A 23,609-nucleotide genomic window follows, 5' to 3' on the forward strand; every position below is an offset into this window, starting at 1 on the left:
AAAATCAGCTCATTCCAAAACTTCTAGCCCCAGTTTACAAGTTGAAAAATCATGAACCGTCCATTTTTTGTAAACCATTTTTTATGGGGTTAGAAGTTTTGGAATGGGCTGATTTTTGGTGATGATGATCTCCTCACCGTAGAGATCATCCTCACCAAAAATCAGCCCATTCCAAGACCTCTAACCCATGTTTTGAAAAATGTGTTTGCCAAAATGTTGGCCAAATAACGCTACCCTATATATATAGGGTCCCGTTCCCTGGCTAACGTTTTGCCCAACAGTTTACCAAACTTATATCAACCGTTCGATCTATCGCGATCTGACGGACGCGTTTTAATTCCGCCGTTTTATAAACTTATACAAATATTATAGCGCAATCCCTCATAATATATTAATATTATTGTGACATCCCTCTTCTCTTTAAACCAAACCGAACAGAATAGAAAGTTCTATCTCTCTTCGAAGAGAACTTTACAAACTCTCTCTGGCTCTCTCTCTTCTCAATTTCTGTCTAAATTCATGATTGGTTGTCTCAAATTTTAGATCTCTCTTCGTTTTCTCCCCTTTTAACTCCTTATTTCATCCTCAAAACCCTAACAACAATTTTAACAGATCTACGATGTTTTAGTTCCTCTCACGATCTCTTATCTCTTTAGATTTGAAAAAAAAAACCTCTAGAATCCAAATTTAGATCCAGTCAACGATGAAGAGCTCGAGCCGTTTCTTCACGATCGGGCTCGTAACGGCTTGGTACTCTTCGAACATTGGGGTTTTGTTACTCAACAAGTATCTCCTTAACAATTATGGATTCAAGTATCCGATCTTCCTCACTATGTGCCACATGACAGCTTGTTATCTCTTCAGCTACGTTTTAATCTCTTGGTTCAAGATGGTTCCTATGCAGACCATCAGATCTCGTGTTCAGTTCATGAAGATCGCTATGCTTAGCTTTGTTTTTTGCGCCTCTGTTGTTAGTGGCAATGTTTCACTTCGATTCCTTCCTGTTTCGTTTAATCAGGCTATAGGTGCAACTACACCGTTCTTCACTGCTGTGTTTGCTTACATCATGACTGTGAAGAGGGAGGTTTGGTTTAAAGAGAAGAGGGACGTCACAATAATATTAATATATTATGAGGGATTGCGCTGTAATATTTGTATAAGTTTATAAAACGACGGAATTAAAACGCGTCCGTCAGATCGCGATAGATCGAATGGTTGAAGTAAGTTTGGTAAACGGTTGGGCAAAACGTTAGCCAGGGAACGGGACCCATATATATATATATATATATATAGAGGGAGCGGTTCGGCAGCCCTAAAATTTGCCAAGTTTGGTGCCAAACATTTTTTGTAAATCACTTTTGATGGGGTTAGAAGTTTTGGAATAGGCTGATTTTTTGTGAGGATGATCTCTACGGTGAAGAGATCATCCTCACAAAAAATCAGCTCATTTTGAAACTTCTAACCCTAGTTTACAAGTTGAAGAATCGTTGACCGTCCAATTTTTGTAAATCACTTTTGATGGGGTTAGAAGTTTTGGAATAAGCTGATTTTTGGTGAGGACGATCTCCTCATCATAGAGATCATCCTCACAAAAAATCAGCTCACTCCAAAGCTTCTAACCCATATTTTAAAAAATGTTTGGCACCAAACTTGGCAAACTTTAGGGCTGCTGAACCGTCCCCATATATATATAATTTTAAAATGATATATAAATCATAAATATTACTATCAAAATTAGTAGAAAAGTATATTAAAATATTTGAAATTATAGCTATATTATTTTCAAATCATCATTCTTCGTCACAAATGATCATAACTCATTGATGGATTGTTATTATGTTAAAAAGAGGTGAGAAAATGATATTTTATGAAAATATTATAATGGAGATGAGGGTGAGGGGGATTAAGTAAGAAAAATTTACTAAGTGTTCAAGACCGTCCACAAGTAAAGGGGGATTTAAAAAGAAGTCTCTCCCGATGTGTGCATTAACTAATAAACTTGGCATCCTTAGGAAAACAGAAGGGAGAGGAATCACTTGTCTCGGTTCCTCCAGTTGGTCGTGAATGAATCGAAACTGTCACTTGGCCTGGGGCCGACTCTGATTTGGATAAATAATGATTGGAATAGATGGCTCAGTGGTTTAACTAGGCCTAGGAATGAATGAAACGAGAAGGGAGGAAGGGTCAATCTAATATGAGGCTGGACTTATGGTTTCTCCAACCGCCGGTAGGGACCTTTCTGATCCCGGGTCCCGACATCTTAACTTTATGGCCTGGGATTGATTCGTTCATCGGGTGCATACATCGTGGGTAGAGGGACGAGTGCTTCGTATTGCCGCTGCTAAGCCGCCCCTCCAATGTGGATATCTGGAGAGGGGGAGCGAGAGGTGAGAAACATCGGTACATCACTCTTATTTCGAAGCAAAAACAAAAGCTCCACTTAATTTGAAAAAAACCCATTATTAAAGTTAACTAAATGTTTTTCATCGATTCTATATATATGTTGCCTTTTCATCGTTGCCTTCTCCGTGTCCTAATGATTAGTGCCTTGACATGTTATAAGTTTCGATGCTTTCTCGGTGTCTCGATTTGAACTTCTAATTGCATAAATATTCTCTTCATTGAAAAGTTATCTCCAACATTTTAGATGATACTCTATTTCTTTTTAAATGCAATTGTATCACACACATAAAATAGAAACCCTAAGCTTAGTTTGTAATTTCAAGATCCAACTCTGGATCAAGGGTCACACAAGCATTTTCTTGTTCATCCGTGCTTGGGATCGACAATTAAAAGAAACACACTGCACATCATCATTGATTCTTTAAAACATTGGGTTTATTTAATTTTTTTTTTTCCATTTATTGAGAGAATGGCTACAACAACGATGTCATGAGATCTAGATATTACAAGTTTGATCATCCAATCGAACCCAAAATCAAGAATGAGTTCACACATTACCATGCAATAGATAATTTTCCAAGTACTTGATGAAACCCAAAGTTGATTTTGTTGTATCTTGTGGCATGGTAACCTCTTCTGTTTCTCTATCATATATAACTGAGAAATCAATTAATGTCTCAGTCTCTCCCACTTTAGTTAACTGGAAGACTGTCTTGTATGAAGTAAAACCAAGGTTCAAATGACCCCCTTCTATTACTTGTAGCGCAATTCGATACTGACTCTCGTCGAGTTCCACGATTTGTTCCTTTTGGTATGTCACATTTGTTACATCTGCAAATGGTTCCCAAAAAAAATTGGTGTTAAACATTTAAATGGTACAATGAAACCCTCATATGGAGATTAGTTTAGGGTTGATTTTTGGTGAAAATGATCTTGTAACATAGACCATCCTCATAGGGATCGGATTCGGGACTGATCCGATAAGTGTCAGATCGGGGTTTTATCAAAACTCACTTCATATATCTCAAATGTATAATATAAGTTATATACTTTCTAACATATTATCGGATCGGGAGATGGTTGATCCAAATCCCATCCAATAAAATTTCGGATCGAAAGCCATCTTTATCTGAATCTAAAACATTGATCTAGGCCCAAAGTTATCGGATTGGAATGAATTGAATTTCAAGTCTTATCCGATCCATTGACAGCCCTATTTCAAACACATTATTAGATCGGATCACCATCAAATGGAGAGATGGTTGACCCAAAACTAATCCGATTAATTATCAAACCGGATTTTTAATCGGGGCCTCATTGGAATTGAAATCCTTGTCTGGACCCATAATTATTAGATTAGAATTGGATTAAATTTTGGGTCTGATTGAATCCATTATTGACAATCTTAATAAAATCTAAATCAAATATATACAAAATGGTCTAAGAGATTAAGTTGCTTAGACTTACCAGAACCAAAATTGAAAAGCATAACAGTTCCAAGGCCACCATCTCCTTCAATTAATTCTACATTTCTCACTAACTTTGGAACTATTTTTGGTAAAATAAGGCTGAAATCCTTAGCCAAAGCCCTCCATAGAACTTCAATCCCAACTCCAACCTTAGTTTGGGCCTTTACTTCCTTACTCATAGCTCTACAATGAAAACCATTCAAGGGAGAAGTTGTGGGGTATAATAGAGAAAAGATGGTCTTATATGGGAGTGGACAAAAAAGCATCTTTTCTTGTGAGGATCCATAGAGAGTCGTGGGTAAAATGGTCTTTTTTATTTTATAATAGTAAATGTGATATCCAATGTGCTTCTACCCTCCAATGTAATTGTTAATACATATATTATTTTCTTAAAATATATATTTGAAAGATTTCAACATTTAATATCCCTCGGTCTCCTCGTAATGCTGAAGTGACCTCAAGGTTGGACATCACATCGCACGCCTGACGTGAAAGTGAGTGATATGAGGAAAATTATCTGTGACTCCCATACACTTTCACGTCAAGATGTGTGATATGAGATCCAATCTTAAGGTCACTCCAGCACAACTCTTAGCACTATGCATGATTTTAATTTTGAAGTACGTTACCTATCTCAGACTGTTTCGGTTGAAACATTTGGGTTCGGTTGAGATTGAAATATGGAACATTAACTCCAAAACATCTAATATTTTGAATGGGTCGTGTTCGGAAAATATTTACAAGTGACAACTATTTTTACATTTCTTGGATGTCATCCACTTTGTAAGATTCAACAGCATCTTATGGTATTGTAGAAAACATTAAAAAAAGGGACAATATCCGGGTGGTTGTGTAAAGATAATTATCAATTTTAGATGTCTCTCGAATGCGTCCCATTTTGAATTGCCTTTGAATATTTCAAGTTTTGAAATGTTTGGTTGAGAGAGTTCGATTTTGATCCTGCCAAAGAAATTGGTTCGAGACATTTTTAATCTTGGTTTGCAGGACTAGAGTGACCATAAATATATCACACCAACTTAGTAATGTGTTAAGTTATTAATTCTCTACCTACGCCCCCCATCATAGAACTATAGATCATTTGCATCGGGATACATAGAATCATAAATCTTTTTCTTATGTCTCCCGAGGTAAATGATCTACGGTTCTATTATGATGGGGCGTATGTCGAGGGGGGTGGGGGGCTTTAAATTATCACCACTCTATAAATAAAGTTCTTCACTCCTAACCAACAAATGAATGACATTATTTACCATTCACCCATTTTTTTAAGATTTTCAACATTCTAATATTTACTTAGGGTCTAAATTTTGGATTTTTTTTGTTCATTGAAGAATCCAAAATCTTATTTGATCGATGTGGAGCTCACGATGCATAAATAAAAATACCAAAGAGGAAATTTTATAAAGTTACAAATTTATTATGATATATGTTACAAATAAAATAAAAAAGAATTATTAATAAGCAAAGATTTGACAAATTGTTACTAGGATAATGCTGAAGAAACATTAAAATGTTTTTATTTTATTTTATTATAAGGGTATCTGGGCCAGCTTGCGCGCACCAATTATGCCCTCTTCCTCGAACAAGGCTTGCGAAATAGGATTTTAATCCTACGGTCTGTGGCCACTGATATTAATACTTGGTGAGAATCGAACTTGAGATCACAGGGGGAGAATACATTAAAATGTACATCGACTGTACATTCTAATGCGATGGTTATTTGTTTTTATATACATTTGAGGATATATGGGGGAAAAAAAAAACCTTGAAGCATGACTTGCTATTTTAATTTTTTCTAGGCAAAATATCAATAAAGTTCTTCACTCCTTACCAAACAAACAAATGACAATTATTACCATTTGCCCATTTTTTAAGATTTTCAACATTTTAATATTTACTTAAGCTATAAATTTGAATTCTTGTGAATCCAGAATTAATTTGATTAACGTGAAACCCACAATGGATAAATTACAAAAGAGGAAATTTAATTAAGTTAGAGATTTGGTTCAGTGTATCTTACAAATAAAACAAAAAAATATTATTAATAGGCAAAGATTTGACAAATTGTAAAATCTTTCTAAAATCTTTTAAAATTGATGTGGGATACCTTTTTTCTGACCAAATCTCAAACCCAAATTTTCTTGATTAGTTCCCACCTCATCCATTGTGATACAAATCCAAAGATCATGTTTGGATAGAAGAGAAACTTATTAAGAGAAGAGAAGAGAAATTCAATTCTTCTCCATCATGTTTGAATTAACAGAAAGAACTTAGGACAACTTTAAAATTTTAAAATATCTTAAAAAAGATCTGAGGGCAGAGTTGAACCTATAAAATATTAAATTTTTTTTTTTTTTCATTTCTCTCATCTCCTCTCCACTTTAAGAGAGAAAGAAAACTCATTTTTTTTTCTCTCCTCTTCCTTTCAATTCTTTTCTCTTCTCTCATCATTTAACAATCTAAACAAGAGAAATGAAGAGAAACACATTTATTTTCTCTTTTCTTCTCTCCATTTCTCTGAATCCAAGTATAGTCTAAGGGAATGCAATTAAAGAATTGAAACTTACATACAATACAAGTAGTTCTAATATCAAAAGCTATTGCTTCCTACCTATACTAAGCATATAAAAATTTGGTGAGGAAATGCTACAACAGAGAACATAAGTTTATTTTCTCTAGCTATAATAAAAAACATTTGGGATCGGCTAAATGAATCTTGTTCTTTCATTCCATTCCATCCAACGTCAAATCTTTTGTTATTAAGAACATTGTTTGATATTTCATACATTTTGATTTCACCCGAGGAAGGACCGAAATATTGAATGATTCATTGTTCTTGTCACGATCGAGATGGTCTTAGAACATTGCCTTGAGGCAAAATTTTAAACCTTTATTTTTTTTTTTCTTCAAAAAGTTAGAATAGCAATTTTCTGATGCCCCCCTTTGACATAGGCCCTCATCACAGAACCATCGATCATTTTCCTCAATTCAATCATTTTCAATATTTTAATAGCTACTTAAGCTCTAAATTTTGGATTTTGTTTTCGTAAAGAACTCAGAATCTTATTTGATCAACATTGAGCCCATGATGCACAAACAAAAAAAATAAAAAAAATAAAAAATTATTAATAGGCAAAGATTTGACAAATTATAGAATCTTTTAGCATATTTGACAAATTGCAAAGATTTGAAAAAAAATTTATTTTTCTAGACGAAATATTTATAAATTTCGTCACTCCTAACGAACATAGAAATGACATTATTTACCATTTACCCCATTTTTTAAGATTTTCAATATTTACTTAGGCTCTAAATTTTAGACCTTTGTGATCATGGAAGAACTCAGAATCGTATTCAATCAATGTGGAGCAACGATGCATGAACAATAAAAAAGGAAATTAATAAAGTCATAGATTGGTTCAATGCATGTCATTACAAACAAAACAAAAAGGGATTATTATGGGGCAAAGATTTGACAAATTGTAAAATCATTCTAAAATCTTTAAGTATTAATGTAGGATATCTTTGTTTCCACAAAATTCCAAGACCAGTTTTACTATATAGATTGGGAAATCCAGCAGAGACCATAAATTGGAGTTGATTTTCAATGGTCGAATGATAAATTATGCCTCTCATGGAAGATAAGAAAGACCTCAGAGAATTTCGGAGCTCCTGCATAAGATCCATGACTCTGATTTTGTAGATTTAATACATTAATGGAATAAGGGGAAACAAAAAATTTAGGAGCCATGCACATGCCATCATTTCCACAAGATTCTCCCCAACAATAAAGATTTCTGAACTCTCTGTCCGTATGAATCGAAACTTTACAGAAAAAGAAACAATAAATCTTTCAATAAAATCATATTACAGACACACAAACATCAAAGAAAAACAGCTAAGTATGATTCCTACATTTCTATCATTCTCTCACTTTAATCACAGATAGATATCCCAAGAAAAACTGTGGCACTAAACAACAGAATAAAGGAAACATACTATGGTATGTAAAGAAATTTCTCTATCTCATTGCTAATTGATAACACATCCATACTATATTACTATTGGCGTCACGCTTTAATTACAGTAATGACCATGTTGTTATAGCGCTGCCCTCGCGGCTCCCCTGGCAGCTTCACGCTTCAGCTCTGCAGCTTTGCCACTACCTCGGAAATACATGTATACTTGCTGCATATTGGAAGCGAGAACACGTGACGGTGAAGAAATGCGCAGAAGCATTACCCAAATGAATAATACACATATACATATAAACCAGTATTTTAAAAAAACAGACAGAACTAGTAGTCTGACCGGGTCCAACCAATTTTCCTAATATAATTGGTCCAGTTCAAATAGAACAAGTGTTTCGTAAAGAGATGATGACTTTTACAAAACTGGAGGTTCAACAATGAAACTGAGTAAACCACCAGTTTTGACAAATTTTGAATTTTTTTCCTTCAAAAGTAAGATTTCGACAAAGACTAATTTCATTAATGGGAAGACCCTTTAATAATCAAACCACGATAAAAACATACAGGGAAAATCACGTAATTTTAAAATTCTGTAAAACAACAACGACAATAAAGTCTTATCCTAAAACAAATAATAAAAGCAAAATCGGTCCAACCATGTTGCGACCAATTTGAACATTAATATAAACATACACACACTGACCTGGATAACCCAGACGCTGAGGAACGATTCAACACAGAAGAGTCCGAAACCAATGAAATAGAAGATCTGTAAAAGAAGTCAGTTGATAGGATAAATCTTCTAGCTTCACAAGCAATAAAGGTTTGAGTATTTCATACAACCAAAAAGTTGGAGGATGAACTAACTTGGCAACATGAACTACTATTAGTCAATTCTTTAGAAGATTAAAATTCAGACTTGATATTCAGAGCCCAGCCAAGTAAATTGACTTGTGGATCCCAACTTGTTCAAAGATATCTTGAACTTAGGTGAACAGTAAAAACAAGTTTAGTTCAGTGACTGCAACTTGGATTGTTGAAAAATGAAGGCAACAACCTAAAACCTGGAATGTAAACTTTCATCTAAACCATGTATACAATTAATCTGTAAAAACTAGCATCTTTCCACATCAAGATAGGGGTGGTCACTGATATGCTGTAGCTAAGTAAGTAGCATATAGTATCAGCTAGTGTCACATTCTCAGTTTTCTTGATTGATTCCCCATTGTAAGCTGATAAGCTACGATAGCTAGCATATCATTGGTCCCCTGATCTTATGCCACATGCAAATTCTTGCACAGGAAAATTGTGACATTCTAAAACTGACATCATGTTTAGCCCTCGAGTTATCTTGGGCAAACCAAGCACAAAATCATGGTTAAAATTATTAAGCTTACCCCAACCAAAGCATTGTTGCTAATAACGTCTACCGCAGGCAGGATACCCCTGTTCCACCAGATCACATCAGAGAACCATCACAATTAGCAGATAAATAAGAATGCTAAAAGAGATTGATGTTGCTTAAGGTCCCTCGTTATGATTGAGAGAGAGGGAGAAGAGAGAGAATAAGAATTTAAAAGGCCAAAACAACTTCCTAATTTTATAAGTGGAACATACGTTAGAGATTTCCCTTTGAAAATAATAGGAGGAGCCACAGCAGCAAAGATACAGAAGCCGATGTGAAGCTGTATCCATTAAAAAAAACAACACATAAGTGAGGGATTTCCGCTTTTTGCCTATGAAAAGAAATTGTGAAATATCCATACTAATAAATAAATAAATAAAAGAATACATAACTTACCAAGTAGAACATGAAAAACCACCCATATTTGAAAGCACTTTCAGTCCTGAAGAAAGGGTTATGATGTGATCAATATAAGAAAAAAGATCCCAAACTGATAAGACCATAAATTTATTCTACAAACCATGTGCAACATATGGCATAAAGTCTGTTGTAGATAGATTAGAAGATACCATTTGATTGGTCTAACCAAAAAGATCAATATCCAAAATCAAGCTAATCAAATAATCAAAACAATCGGATTTTTACAACTTCATGAGGGACTAACGTGACATATCAAAATGATTACAAGCATCCAATTAGATCGTTCTAGCTCAGGTGACCGGTGAGATCAAAGTATTAAATTTTCATAATTTCTCCAAATTCTGTGAAGTATTTCCCATTCCCCAAGTACCAGCACAACACACCTACAATTCTTTCCCACAAAATTTCTGCCAGGATAACAATTCATTTCGTGAACAGTGTATTTCCACCAAAATTGCAATATTTAATTGCATTATTTCCTCCAACCAATATAAAAATTGAAGTAAATTGAACTTCTCAACAAAGTAAAATCCATCAAAATCCTATTTTTTCTTCAAAATTTGATTTTAGGGTTAAAATAATATGAAATATGATTGTTTTCATGTATAGTAATAGTTAGTTATGGCTGTCAGACCCTTAAAGTACAGAGTCAACGTGCGTGTGCATGCGTGTTTTCCTGAAGTTTGAAGGAAAATTTTCAATATTTCCATCATTTCCCAGAAATGCACTATTTCCACGCTGGGGTGAAAATTTACCCATTCCAAGTTGTACAAAAACTCAAAATATACCTAGAAATTCGAAGTTTTCCTAATAAATGTAAAGGTAGATCACAAGTATGGAATAGCCATAGAAGATAGTACCTCATTGCACGATAAAGAGGGCGATACCACAACACGTAGCCTCCTGGCACCCCAGCTATAAAGTAGATAATAGCAAGGAACCATATTTTTACACCTAAAGCATAAGACATGCAAGATCAAGATTACAATAAAAAGGGATGCACCAGATTTGACATAAATGATACGGCAAAAAATAAGACGGAGCAAGGTAGATTAGCTTTATTTTTTAACCAACCTTCTCCTTTAATCCAGGCTGTGGTAACTGCTATGACATTCCAAAAAAGACAACCTGCCAACCCTGCACAAAAGAAAGAGTTCAAAAACAGCAAGTCATTTTTGTTATTCAGAAAAGCTTAGCAAACAAAAGGTGCAGAACATCTTGAGTGGTTCATATAGAAGCTCTTCTTAAGATACAGAAATAAAACCTAAACAATTAACAGTGTCTACCGTACTAACACAAAATTAAGCGATATGATTTGTGCAGCCATGATCATGATTACAACTTTACAAGGGAAGACTTCTAAACTGTGCCTTAGTCCTGTCGCCCTATAATACCAACTGGACGACACAAGCACACACAAACCACTCATACATGTCTCTGTCTACATCCTCCTTCCAAATACATCTCGAAAGACATAGGAGAAGTGCATTGAAATATAGATTACCATTTTATTGGCACTTCTGTAAGAGCAAATTCAGTAAAACCAATCAAATGGGAATCCCAATCCCTGCCTATCTGCCATGTATAATGGTATGCCAAAGGGTAGACTCTAATGACCAATTACAATAGAAGGCATGCAACTGGTCAACCTAAAATAATCCCTTACTCGTCTGCCAACTTTGGCGCATCAAAATGTTGCAATAAAGTAATCATGTTCATCTGACAAGAAGCTGTGCTGTCATTCAACAATTTTGGTCTTCAACGATTTCCACTTAGGGAAAAATGAACATTGAAGAGCATTTGCAAGAGGAGGCTCACATTTGCAAGAATATCTACTTACCAAAGGAGGCAAGAGTTCAATCAAACATACTCTTTTTAGTTTTCCTATTTATTAGTAAATCCCTTGCTTCCATTCTGGCAGGTGTTGTCACTGGACTCGACATGTTAATCAAAGATTTACTTTGGAAGGTGCGAATAAGGCTCACAAAATCATTTGGTAGACAGGTAGAAGTTGAATGACCACGGGATTTGTAAAGGAAATGCAAAAATTCTCTAAATGTTCAAGTCGGGTGTCAGCTTCAAAGTAGGGAAGGATGACAATGTTAGATTACGAAAGGATGTGTGAACTGTGAAGTGATGGAGATTCTCCTAAGAATGGATGTTCTGTTATCTTCGCCATCTCGGATTTTGAAGGAGCTGTATTTGAGATTGTTAGTGTCAAAATGAAATGCTATTTCTCATGGAATTTGGGTACAAGTGCAACTAAGGTTTAAAATCTCATTTCAAGGCAATGTTTTGATTAGGAGGAAAACCAAGATGGCCTCAACCAAAACATTACAAAATATTCAATGTCTCAAGGTCAATGCTACATTTCAATCACAGCTGAAACCAGATAGTTCTGCCAAAACAGAACAAAACTTTGAATCATAGGTAGAACATAAAGTGTAATTCGGTTCTAAGGAAGCTAAGTTGTTTGATTCTCACAAGTAGTATTTCTACTTGGTTTTATCTTTGCTTTGATGTATGCAATCTCTTGCCTCACTCTGCTCTACTTCTGCATCAATGTCAAAGTTCTGGTGCTGATGTAAGTAAACAAACCCATGGACTAGATTTGTTGTTAAGAATTAAGATCTTTCAATTTACTTATCCTATGTCCATTCCCCAGGATTTTCATATAGCTATGGCGGTTAATGTAACATAATCACCTGAAACAGAAAGCCAATTTTATGATCTTCAGTGTGGATATGTGGTCCCTACAAACTATATATACCAGAACTATTTCTGATGCCATGAGAACATATTAGGTCACTAAATACGAAATGGTGTGTCTTAACATCATAGTCTCTTGGTCATTGAAATTGAACCTAGAACACTACAATGCTTCCTAAAGAAAAGGATAACAGAAAACATTCATACAAGATTGTCTACACGAATAATCTCCCTGAAAGTTCTATCAACCGTGACAGAAATATTAATGTGGAACCTACAAGGTATTTTGGATGTTATCACTGAGAGATGAATGCAAGCTACATTTTCATTTGAGTAGCTTGCCTAGTTTTGCCTTCTCTCATTAGGCAAGATGTTCCAATATAAATTGCTAAACCTAAATTAACATAGCAATTGGAATCCTGCTAGTAAAAAAGACAAAATTTTGCATTGAAGTTGCACTCCAACATAAAAGAAATAGTCCAGTGTCACATCCATGCAATAGCATAAAGTAACATACCTAACAATGTCATAAACGCAACATACTGCATCCTTTGCAGATGGATTGGAATTTCATTTGCAATATCATGATGAATAATGGGGAAAAATGGCGGCCAATTTTTCACCTCTAAGACAATTCCAGCTGTCAAAAAACCCCAAAAACAATCAAATGGGTAGATTACGTAGAAATACCAACCTAGTTGAGTGGTACAAACTACAAACATATAACAAATTGAAGTACTATAATTGAACAGTGAGAAATACCCCGTGCTGCAGCATCTTCCTTCCGTTTTACTTCCTGCATACCATCAAAAAGACTAATCAGACATGACTAGAAATTAAGAAATACTTCAATAAAGACAAACATAACAAGATGCAAATGAAAAATAAATAAATTAAAGGCACCATACATGTAATATTATTAAAATAATTTTTTAAATCTGTATGACATCAAAAAATCTATTTTGACCAAGAAAATCAATGTGGGGAGTGGGGACAAGCACGTATGTGGTGTACATAAAGCTACTGTTTTAGATGGAGGCATGCCATTAAATCTGCATGTTCTTCACTCATCTTTACCATTATAATGAGAGGAAGGCGGAGTAGAAGTGGTTCGACAACAAAATTTGGATTCCAAAAATGTTCTCACCTTAACATTTAAACTTTATATAATCAGTGTTATTTTGGTCAAAATCAAATATATATATATATTGCAATCGCACAATTGCAAGCCACGAAAATCACGTTGGCTAGTTTGCAAAATTACAAAAATATTTTTTTACTATGTAATCTTCAAATCACCCTTTCAACGCATGAGTGTTTGCACATGCCACCTTCTAGTCTGCAATAATATTGGTATATAGTACCTGTTCCCTCTTCTTCAATTCAGCCTCCTTAGCTTGAAGTTCCTTCTCCTTCCTTTTTATATCCTAAAATTTGGACAAAAGATTATTTGAGCTTTACATTTCACCAAAAGAAATATCTTGATGGAAAATATGGATTGATCTCTTGTAACTACCTGTGATGTATCAAGAGGAATATCAATTGTTGCACCACGATCATAGTTGAAGTCTACAGGTTCAGGAGGAAGAGGAGAAAGCCTTGAGTTTGAGGCAGGAGGAACACTTCCAGGATTCTGGATATCTCACCAAGATAATGATATGTTAGATCAGAAGGAAAAGCATAACATAAACGAATAAAATGAAAGCAGTCCCTTGTGCAACAAAAGATCCACAGAGAAGTGCATAAAAAGAAGTAAGCCTAATAAACGAAACAAAAGCATACCTTTGAAACAACATTCTGGTAGCACAGAAAGTGTATAGTAGGAGATTAAATTTTGTTTGAAGTAAACAAGCAAAGGACTAACCGTTGGTTTACAAGGAAAAAGTTAAAATCTGTATAAATTTGTCAGTCATGCTCAAGCACTAGTGGTCAAGAAACGAGAAAACAAGGACGTATATGACACAATAATGAGGTCTAGGATACAAATTTTCTCCTCAATGAGTAAGAACTGGGACACAACTGGAACTAAAGAACAATACCACAGACTTCAAATAGAACATAATAAACAATCCTAAAGAAATTATACCATGGGCTTCAAATAGAAAATAATAAAGAATCCAAATGTCATTAAGCTGCTATATGTATTGTTCTGGTGAAGCAAAAACAAAGCTCATGCTTTGATTCAAAGCAAACTCTTTACTAGATACATTGATTATGTTTTCTGCAGTTTCTTCTCACATGATATATTGTCTAATAAAAAACAATGGCTCTTGAGAAAAAAAAATAATAAAAGAAAATATGAGCTTACAGTTGTATAAAATGCTCCTCCACCATAGTTTGATTGACCTGACGCTTTTCCCCTACCTGCTGTATCCTGGCAATAAAAAATATTAGAAAAATGATAACTTGCTTAAGATCCCACTATGTAAACTTCTCCAAAAGAATACACCAAAGCTTTTTTTATTATTAGAGTATAACCAAAACCGATGATAAGGAAAGAGAAAATTAAAGAGCTTCAGCTAAGCGGTATACACGAGAATCTCAAGTTTACCCACATAGATGAAAAAGAAACAAAAAGAGCGGAAAATTAAATGATCAAGCAAATTAGTAGCAAACACCATCACCATTCTCTACATGATGAGCACATCCAAAAGATATTTATTGCTCCTCACATCAAGTACAAAATATTCCATTGTGTGCAACACCCCCTCTGCCTTTGAAAAGTAACTATCAATAATCAACACATCCCAATACGTTCAAACTTTAGCAAATTTAACCATCATGCACATAGTGAATGAATCACTAGACTAACATACCCTTGAACATTCTGAATACCAAAGCATGACATACCGACATCCCTCCCTCTCACATACAACCAACCCATGAAAATTCCATATGAAGTTCTACACTTCTAACGTCAAATCATTAATCCCACTTCAAATGCATCCTTGCTAGTAGAAATATCACCTACCTAAATGATTAGACTGCATCTTCCACCAGCACCACCACCAATACTTAGTTCCACCATTGTCCATAGCAAACAGAGCTCTATGTAGAGCCAATCGGTCACTGGCCATACATGCACAATCCTTAATTCTTCCACAAAAAGTCATCATATAACGAATGCGTACTATAAGATCTTGGCGCTCTTCAAGTTCCTTAAACACTTGAGCATCCAAAAACAACAACACAAAAAACACCTAAGATCATGTTACCAACCCTTTTTTCCTACTTGTACAAACACCAGAATCTAATCCAATTAATAAGACAAATGAATTTCAGATAACAAAGAAGCTTCCCTCACAACCATAGAGCCTTGTCACTTATGGTTCATTAGAATTACACCCTAAACATCCAAAAGAACTTAACAAAAAAAAAAAGGAAAATCAAAATTGTTCAGAAAATAGAAATCTCAATTTCATATTGTCTTTTCACTCCAAAGAAAATCAACATGGAACCCAGATCTAATACTTGAAACACCATAATCCATGATTTTTCCAATTCTCTGATTGTATCGAGTAGAAAAACTTACAACTCAACTTAAAAAATACCAAAAATTCTACAACTTTTTTATTTTTCCGATAAGTCAATTCCAATCCTAAGATCTCTAATTTCACATATAGACTTCATAAACAACCAAACTCAACCGATTTACTGCAATTTAAACTTCAAAGACTCCAAACCAATTAAATCCAAAGGAGATCCAGAAAAAAAGAAACAAATAAAAAGAAACAGAAACCAAGAACATGAACATAAAGGTTACAAACTCACCGCAAACGGATTAACATCTTCTTCGTCAAAGGGATTTCTGTCGTAACGGCCGGCCATGAGAGATCTTAGCTCTGGAAATCGATCACTGAGATGAGAAAACCAAAGATCTGAAGATTCAAAAGGAGAGAAATCTTCAAAGAGAAGTAATTGGAAGACGAGATTTACGAAATTAGGGTTGTCTTTTTCAAACTTAGACCTTTTTGAGTTAGAGAGACATGGACGAGGCACGAGCCTTCGTTTTCTTATAAAATTGTCTTTTTGAGAAAGAAAACTGAAGGAAACAACAACCAACTGTTCGCGGGTTTGACCGATTAGGTTGATTACTTTAGAACCTGCGTTTAGGATAATTTTAAGATACCCTCGGATTTTATTGTATATTTGATAGAAACCCCTGGACTTTCAAGCTGTTGATTAATTAATCCATTGACTACGGTTTTCTGTGAGAGAATAATAAAATGACTGAAATACCTCCATCTTCAACTTTCCTCCATTTATTTCTCTACAAGCCCTTCCATCAATTAACAGAGAATGGATTTAAAGTTTTGTACCATCTTAAAGTGTTTCAATCAAAATTAGAATGAAACATTGAATGCTTTTCATTTGTCTTGAAATATTAAAAATATGTCGATAGGGACAAGACTCAATACTCGAATTTTCTCCTAATTGAAATATTAGCTCAAGATGAGATTCGAGTCCTCCAATATCTATATTATCGAGATTTTGAGAAAGGATCGATGGCCATCAACTAAATCAATGGAAACAAAATAAATAATGATTTGAATTTAGAGGACTTTGTTGAATAAATCAATGGTTTAAGAGAGTTGAATTTTTTGTTTCTTGGAATAAATTGGTTTTGTTTTTCGGGAAAAAACAAGGGCTTGGGGCATGAGATTGGCTATTTCAATTATTTTTTCAAAATATCGGTCAAAGGGTATGTCGTCAGTTTGAAAGAGTTCGATGTGGGGAATTATAATTGAAGACAGATTTCAATTCCTGCCATCATCGAGTTACTGAACCCATTAAACATGGAATTACCCATCATCGAAGCAAACAAATAGATAAATAAAAAGACATGTTGTTCGAGTTTACACTAAATAACTTTTGTTAGAGCCATGAAGCGAACCCAATGGATAAGATCATTTATCCATCTATAATTAACTACGTTAGTCTCCATGAATAAGTGAAATATGACATTATAATAAAGAATTGACTCATAAAAAACATGAAATCCCAATCATTAAACGCTAAATCCAAAGGGTGAAGATAAAACCACTTTAAACAATTTTAAAGTGCTATCATGTTAGCATTTATCCCCAAAATTGGATTTCATATATTTTATAACTTGCCAAGTCAACAAAAGCTAAAGTATAATGGTAGTTGAGAAAGAAAAAAAAAATGTTATCTTTGAAAACATCTTTAACAGAATAAGATATATTACTCATTATTTAAAGAAATTTCCAACTTCTAATATCAAAAGTAAATTAACAAACAAAGGGGGGTTTGGTTATAAATCTTACTTTGTGTAGTAAATCATTTTGATTAGATCAGTTTTGAGATTGGATAGTTTGGGATAGCATAATGATTTTCTGATGCCCCCTCTGCATATGTCCCGATACACATAGATTGTTTTCCTCAGGACACACAACTGCACACATTTATGGGGATGTACAGTTGTGTATCCCAAGGGGAAAATCTATGGTTCTAACCCATGCCACGTCAGGGTGTTAGAAAAACACGACTCTTTGGGATAATATGGGTGAGGATTGGCATGTTCACTCCCCATTTGCAATGTAGAGGTGGGGCCATCCACCAATCAATCTGCTTTGATCAAACAACATCAAATTCTTCTTTCTCTTTGATGTTAAAAAAAGGACTGTTTCTCCTCAACCACTGTAAGCTTGTAACTATACAACCATTGCAGATGTAACAATAATTCAATGGAACTTTTTACAACCCAACCCCTGAAAAAAAAGAAGAAAAAGGAGCAGTTTCAAGTTTCATCTTCTTCGAGCTCTCTTCTTTCCTTTTGATGGGGTAACAGGCCGTTTCCGAGCACTTGTACGTCCAAACCTCCTTGGTCGACCTACTCCTTTCTTCACCACCGTTGGCAACTCCTTGGGAGATTCGGCATCACATGCCTTCTTATTCTGTTGAGTTGAAGTGCCTTCTGTGGAATCTTTTCCAACTAATTTGTGGTTACATGGACGTATACTTCGAGGCTTTACTGGAGTATTACGGACTGGTGGTACAGACGGAGTCACAGTAGCACGACCCGGAACTCTGTCTGAATTTCGTGTGTTTTGCTTATAAGTTTTGGTGATGAGGTCTCTGAGGGATAGACCCGATATGTATTCAAGCGAATTCTTTGGGTAGAAAACTAGAGCATTGTTGGATAGTAGAAGTAGATCCCGAAAGAGTTCTCTAGATGATGAGATCGAATGTTCAGATATTCTTGATTTTATGGTATTGAAGTCTAGGTGCCGACGGATCACTTTCTTATACCTGGCTCTTTTCTGTCAAAATAACAAAGGAGATTATATAGAGTACTTTTATTGACCTATTTATCATAATATAATAGCATGAAAGTCACTAAATTGTTAAAAAAAATTGAAAATCAAAATGCAACGACATTGGTCACATGAGGCATTAAATGTCTGGTCATTGGATTTGAGCATTTTTCATGGCAGTCTCCGTTAAGAGGCCAATGGGTGGGTTCCACTACAATGCAAAATGCTCAAATCCAATGGCTAAGAATCGTTGATATGAATACTGATCCATCTGACATTTTTTTTGAGAGCTTCTATTGCCACACCAACTTTTACTAATGCCACCCCAAGATGTGTGCTAATTCTTGGTTATAAATACTTATGAATTGAGGGTGGTGTTAGCAAAAGTTGGTGTGCCAATAGAATCTCTCTTTTTAGGAGGTGTGCAGGACTAAACCTTTCAAAACTAGTTTCCCAACAAAAGCATTTTTGTTTCTTCCTAAGAGCCCTTTATACCAACCTGGCTATCAAGTCGCCTAACAAACAAACGAGCATTCTCGTTCTCCATAATCGATTTCAAAATGCCCATCAGATCATCAACATCCTCCCCACCAGTATGACTATTGTCTCCGTCTTTATCAGAAGATCTAATTATTCGATCACAATCGCCCATCGATTCTTCATTATCTCTACTCTCCATATGAACATCAGCGGAACTCAACATGTCGCTGTTCTCCACACTTCCAACCTTTACTTCTTTGTTACAATCCTTCCTCTTCCTCTTCCCTCTCCTCTTCCTTGTACCACCACCACCAATGGTCTCAACACTTATCACCTTCTCTCTTCCTGAATTCTCCAATAATTCTGGTTTGATTTCAGTTTCTCGAGCTGACACTGCTGCGGGAATTTGACCTTCAGGTAACCAATTAGTTTGTGTTTCTTCGGTGAAACTACCTGCGGATGGTCCATCCTTAGATGTCTCTTTGCAAGAAGATTCGACTCCATTCGAGTTTCCAATGGAGACTGGTGATTCCGTTTGGCTAGAATTGTACTTGACGTTACAGTTCTCTACTTTCTCGGCCTTAAGCTTCTCAAGCTTTGATTCCAAAGACCTGACACAGTAGTAGTTGAATTTCCCATAACTGTTTAGATTAAAGACATATGAGCGAAAACTAGAAGATATGGAGAGGTGGGTTCTTATTGGAAATATGATCCGACCCTTCAGACCCATAATTCCTCATTATTTGTTTTTCAGTGTGAGACATAGAGAAAGGTTCCTATAGGAAAAATAATATGATCCATCTAATGAACTCAAAAACTCAACTTGACCAGGATATCTGACAAGTCGATTCAACTCGGGCGAGTCAATAAATTGTATGTTAGAACTATTTTTTTATATGTTGACATTTAAAAGCATATTTATTTGTTGTTAAAAAAAGGAAAGAAAGAAAGGAAAAACAAAAACCAAATTAGACTTAATTTGGCCAAGTTTCAAGTTGACTTGGTGGATTTTTGAGTTGACTCGATGATTTCAGCATTTGCGTAGTAAATTGACTCTTTCAAGTTTGTACACCAAGTCACCTCAAAATTTGACTGAGTTTCATGGTGACCCGTTGAGTTCTAGAACTACACTTGAAGCAGAGAATCGATAGGACTATAGAAAAAATGGCATGTTCCCCTTAGACTTAAGGATGCGAATGGAACGGATTCAACCCACGCCAATGGATCAAGGATCCAAGTTTTACCTTTGACCAGAGGTCTAACTTAGACCATTAACCCATACCCCTAACAGGTCCAAGGTCTCTATCTTTGACCTTTGATCTTTACCAAGTCAAACTTATTCATCTAAGTATTGAGCAGTTACTATGAAAGTCTGACCCACCTCTTCTACACACAAGAAATCAAACTGATAGATAATTGGGCAATGAATGAACTCCAAGCCAACTATAAAAAAATTTCATATGGAACAGATGGAAATCACCAATCAATCTGATTTGCAACATGTGGGCCTTAACATTCATCTGTCAATGGACCCAAGGTGCAGGAGTATGTAATTCTTATTACTCCATGTAAAACTCAGACCAAATCAAGGTCAATGGATGACAGTCATAGATGTCTCATCATGCAATAATATTCAATAAAGTTTAAAACTGATAAAATATCTTCTAGAAAATATTTTTCAAGAAAAATTACTCAAAATATTTTGCAAATAAAAATGAAAATAATAGAAATCATTTTCAGACCTAACAAGCCAAATCCAATTCGAAAATACTCACCCAATTGAGTCTTTTGATTTCTCCAACTCTTTTTTCAACTCAGCAACCCGTTGCTTTCGGAGCTCTTCAAACCAAGCACTGATGAGGAAAAAATAATATAAACATCCTTGTATATCTACAAGGGTAATTTTGAAATAAAACATATAAAATCCACTTATTTTGAAAGAAATATATACAAAAGCTATCTTATTGTTTTTTTTTTTTTTAATGATGGGATGTCCCATGTCCAGACCACGAAGAACACATGATCTCAACCGTGTAAATACGAAATCAAATGGTAGAGATTTATACGTATCCAAATAATGGTAGAGATTTATACATACCCAAATAACACAAATCCTAAGTATCTCTCATGTCCAGACCACAAAGAACACATGATCTCAACCGTGTAAATACGAAATCCAACAGTAGGGATTTATACGTATCCAGATAACACAAATCCTTAGGATATTTATATCGAAGATAAATCTCAACTGTTGGATTTTATGTTTGCATGATTGAGATTAGATGTTTCTTCCATGAGTCAACGGATCCCAATCCAGGACCCCTAGGCCCGACTAATAGGAGTTAGGCAACCAGCCTCAGATCACTATATCTCGCTCAAATCCCCAAGTTACATGCAATACCCCACAAACCACACTTACCAAGGCCTCCCTTATTTTTCAGAAATTTTACCAAAATGGGCATCCATTCTGCTGTCTTTTCTTAGATTTACCTTTATATCCTTATTTTGAATTTTATACAACTGAAAATTTTCCAAAAATTTAATACAGCAAAAAATTTACCTTTGTTTTCTTCTTAATTTGTATCCTTTCTTAAGGACTTCTTGTCCTTTTCTCAATAAATTTTTTGCTTATATGCACTTTTTGATAAATATTTTGAAAATAGAGCTTAGACATAATCCATATTATATGAAAGTTTGGTAAGATACCTGTCCGTTTTGGTAAAACACCCTATATAGATTTAGACAAGACCGTTTTGGTAAAGCAATTCTTTGGTGATTTACACAAGAATTGGTGTGACGTTAGTAAAATTTGGTGCTAGCTCTCTAAATATATGTTTATGATCCAATGGATCCGAGACAACCCCCCCAATAACCAATTATAGTGCTAGTGCAAGATCCATATCCAATCTAGAACCAAGGTGGAAATATTCCCTGGCCTGGTTTCAAACCCGACCCATCTTTAAACGGATCTATATATAATCTGTCCCGAACCATTTCATTTTCACGGTATTCTAAGTCTGAGTGGAGGAAATACCAAAATCACCACTGACTCTTTATACAAAATGTACCAAAACTGGCTGGAAATAAAAAAAAAAACAGTAAGGGTAGAAGAGGAAAGAAATTTACGGTGGAACGTGAAACTTTCCTCAATTTAAGAAATTTAATTTACTTTTTAAATAAACAAAGTCACAAATAAATATTGCCAACTCACTTGCAGCCATAGTAACGGTCCTGTAAGTCCTCGTATTTGGCTTTACATATCTGCAACGAAGGGTCCTTTTGCGTTATTTTAAATCGAAATAAATAAATAAATAAATACGTTATGGACGGATATTGCCCTTATTATTTTTCAAAAAAGGCATCTTCTTCTTAAATGGTATACTTGTAAAACTAGGAAAAGGTGAGGGTGTTTTTGGTAAAAATAAAAAATAAAAATAAATTATAGACATATTGCCTTATTATTTTAAGAAAGGTTATTTTGTCGTTAAATGGTATCCTCGTAAAACTTGGAAAAGGTTATGGTGTTTTAGTAATTCTAGATTCTATCTAAATGACCGTCAAATTTGACGGCATCTAAAATCAAATTTATAGGAATTTCTAGAATAAATCGACCCCCAGGCAAGCTAATTATAAATCCATTTTGTTATTTAAAAAAAATTAAATAAACAAAACTAACGTCTTTAATAACGGCAGTTAAATCCACTTTTTTAAAAATTGAAATAAACAGTTCTAACGTCGTTATAACGGCCGTTAACTTCGATTTGCCACATAGAAAACAAAAAAGAAAACTACAACAAAGAAAACGCAGATTTTCCAACGAGAAAACGAATTACTAATCAAAATATCGCGAGAAATTAACCTCTGGCGTGAAGTTGTAGGGGGAGAGGGTCCTGGCTCGGAGCTCCGAAGCTACGTCCTCCCAGGCTCGGGTCCCATGCCTGATAACGGCACCACCGAGGATTAGCTCCTCCCACGTACCCCATCTGATCATCATGTCCATCACCGCCATCTGACCTGTATCGAATCACAACCGTTCACGTGTACCCCAATAAAAAACGTCTTCTTCTTCCTTACTGTATCAAACCTTGCCTGGAAATATCAGTCCCCCTTCTCTCTCAAGAGAGACCCAGAGAGAATAAATCTCCTTTGAAGAAGGATTGGTGGTATTGGATATGTGGGAAAAGAGAGAAAGGTGGTTTTGGAGGAGAGAAAGGTGGTTTTAGTCGTTTTTTTCTTCTTAAAATAGTAAAACCAAAAGAATGAACCAGAGAAGATAAAAGAGGGAGAGATTAATTCGATTTATCTGAGAGATTAGTTGGGTTTCCTTCTCATCGAGGGAAAGTTCTCTCTCTCTTCTCTCGTCTTTCTCGCTTCTTGCCCCTGGCTCTCTCCCTCTCTCTACATTTACTACCCACCTTTTTGTTATCTCATATATACCCTTATCTTTCTAAAT

General features: G+C 35.1%; 2 protein-coding genes and 1 pseudogene across 3 annotated transcripts; 1 reads left to right on the forward strand and 2 right to left on the reverse strand.

Annotated features, from left to right (window-relative positions):
• The first annotated feature begins 703 nt into the window (after window positions 1-703).
• On the forward strand, window positions 704-1,168 carry LOC147390382 (putative sugar phosphate/phosphate translocator At5g05820 pseudogene; annotated as a pseudogene).
• A 6,551-nt stretch (window positions 1,169-7,719) lies between these two features.
• Window positions 7,720-16,477, reverse strand: LOC147390383 (secretory carrier-associated membrane protein 1-like). Its single transcript, XM_086458342.1, has 14 exons — window positions 16,366-16,477; window positions 16,170-16,254; window positions 14,707-14,772; window positions 13,915-14,031; window positions 13,763-13,825; window positions 13,161-13,194; window positions 12,916-13,038; window positions 10,764-10,826; window positions 10,550-10,643; window positions 9,666-9,711; window positions 9,482-9,549; window positions 9,262-9,310; window positions 8,568-8,633; window positions 7,720-8,081 (listed from the first exon to the last, which is right to left on the reverse strand). The coding sequence occupies exons 2-14, from the start codon at window positions 16,224-16,226 to the stop codon at window positions 7,995-7,997; spliced, it is 933 nt and encodes a 310-aa protein (XP_086314468.1). The 5' UTR covers window positions 16,227-16,254; window positions 16,366-16,477; the 3' UTR covers window positions 7,720-7,994.
• A 1,514-nt stretch (window positions 16,478-17,991) lies between these two features.
• Window positions 17,992-23,561, reverse strand: BRD4 (bromodomain 4). 2 transcript variants are annotated; one of them, XM_086458854.1, is made up of 5 exons: window positions 23,016-23,561; window positions 22,368-22,417; window positions 20,932-21,009; window positions 19,176-19,767; window positions 17,992-18,682 (listed from the first exon to the last, which is right to left on the reverse strand). In XM_086458854.1, the coding sequence occupies exons 1-5, from the start codon at window positions 23,163-23,165 to the stop codon at window positions 18,167-18,169; spliced, it is 1,386 nt and encodes a 461-aa protein (XP_086314980.1). In that variant the 5' UTR covers window positions 23,166-23,561; the 3' UTR covers window positions 17,992-18,166. The 2 variants fall into 2 exon arrangements, with proteins under 2 accessions (XP_086314980.1, XP_086314979.1); XM_086458853.1 differs by having other exon boundaries at window positions 19,176-19,797.
• Between the last annotated feature and the right edge of the window lie 48 nt (window positions 23,562-23,609).

The sequence above is a fragment of the Akebia trifoliata genome, chromosome 11 (genome assembly GCF_017979445.1).
Source record: "Akebia trifoliata isolate Shusen 1 chromosome 11, ASM1797944v1, whole genome shotgun sequence".
In the NCBI taxonomy this organism is placed as follows: Eukaryota; Viridiplantae; Streptophyta; class Magnoliopsida; order Ranunculales; family Lardizabalaceae; genus Akebia; species Akebia trifoliata.

Bases quoted from the DNA above. Each gene is read 5' to 3' on its own strand.
- LOC147390383 (XM_086458342.1), bottom strand. From the start codon at position 16,226: ATGGCCGGCCGTTACGACAGAAATCCCTTTGACGAAGAAGATGTTAAT. The intron at 14,773-16,169 runs GTGAGTTTGTAA...TTTTATTGCCAG, and splicing joins AAGATGTTAATCCGTTTGCG to GATACAGCAGGTAGGGGAAA. The intron at 10,827-12,915 runs GTATGTTACTTT...TCTTTTGTGCAG, and splicing joins TGCGTTTATGACATTGTTAG to GGTTGGCAGGTTGTCTTTTT.
- BRD4 (XM_086458853.1), bottom strand. From the start codon at position 23,165: ATGGCGGTGATGGACATGATGATCAGATGGGGTACGTGGGAGGAGCTA. The intron at 21,010-22,367 runs GTGAGTTGGCAA...TTTCCTCATCAG, and splicing joins GACCGTTACTATGGCTGCAA to TGCTTGGTTTGAAGAGCTCC. The intron at 19,798-20,931 runs GTGAGTATTTTC...TAATCTAAACAG, and splicing joins AAATCAAAAGACTCAATTGG to TTATGGGAAATTCAACTACT.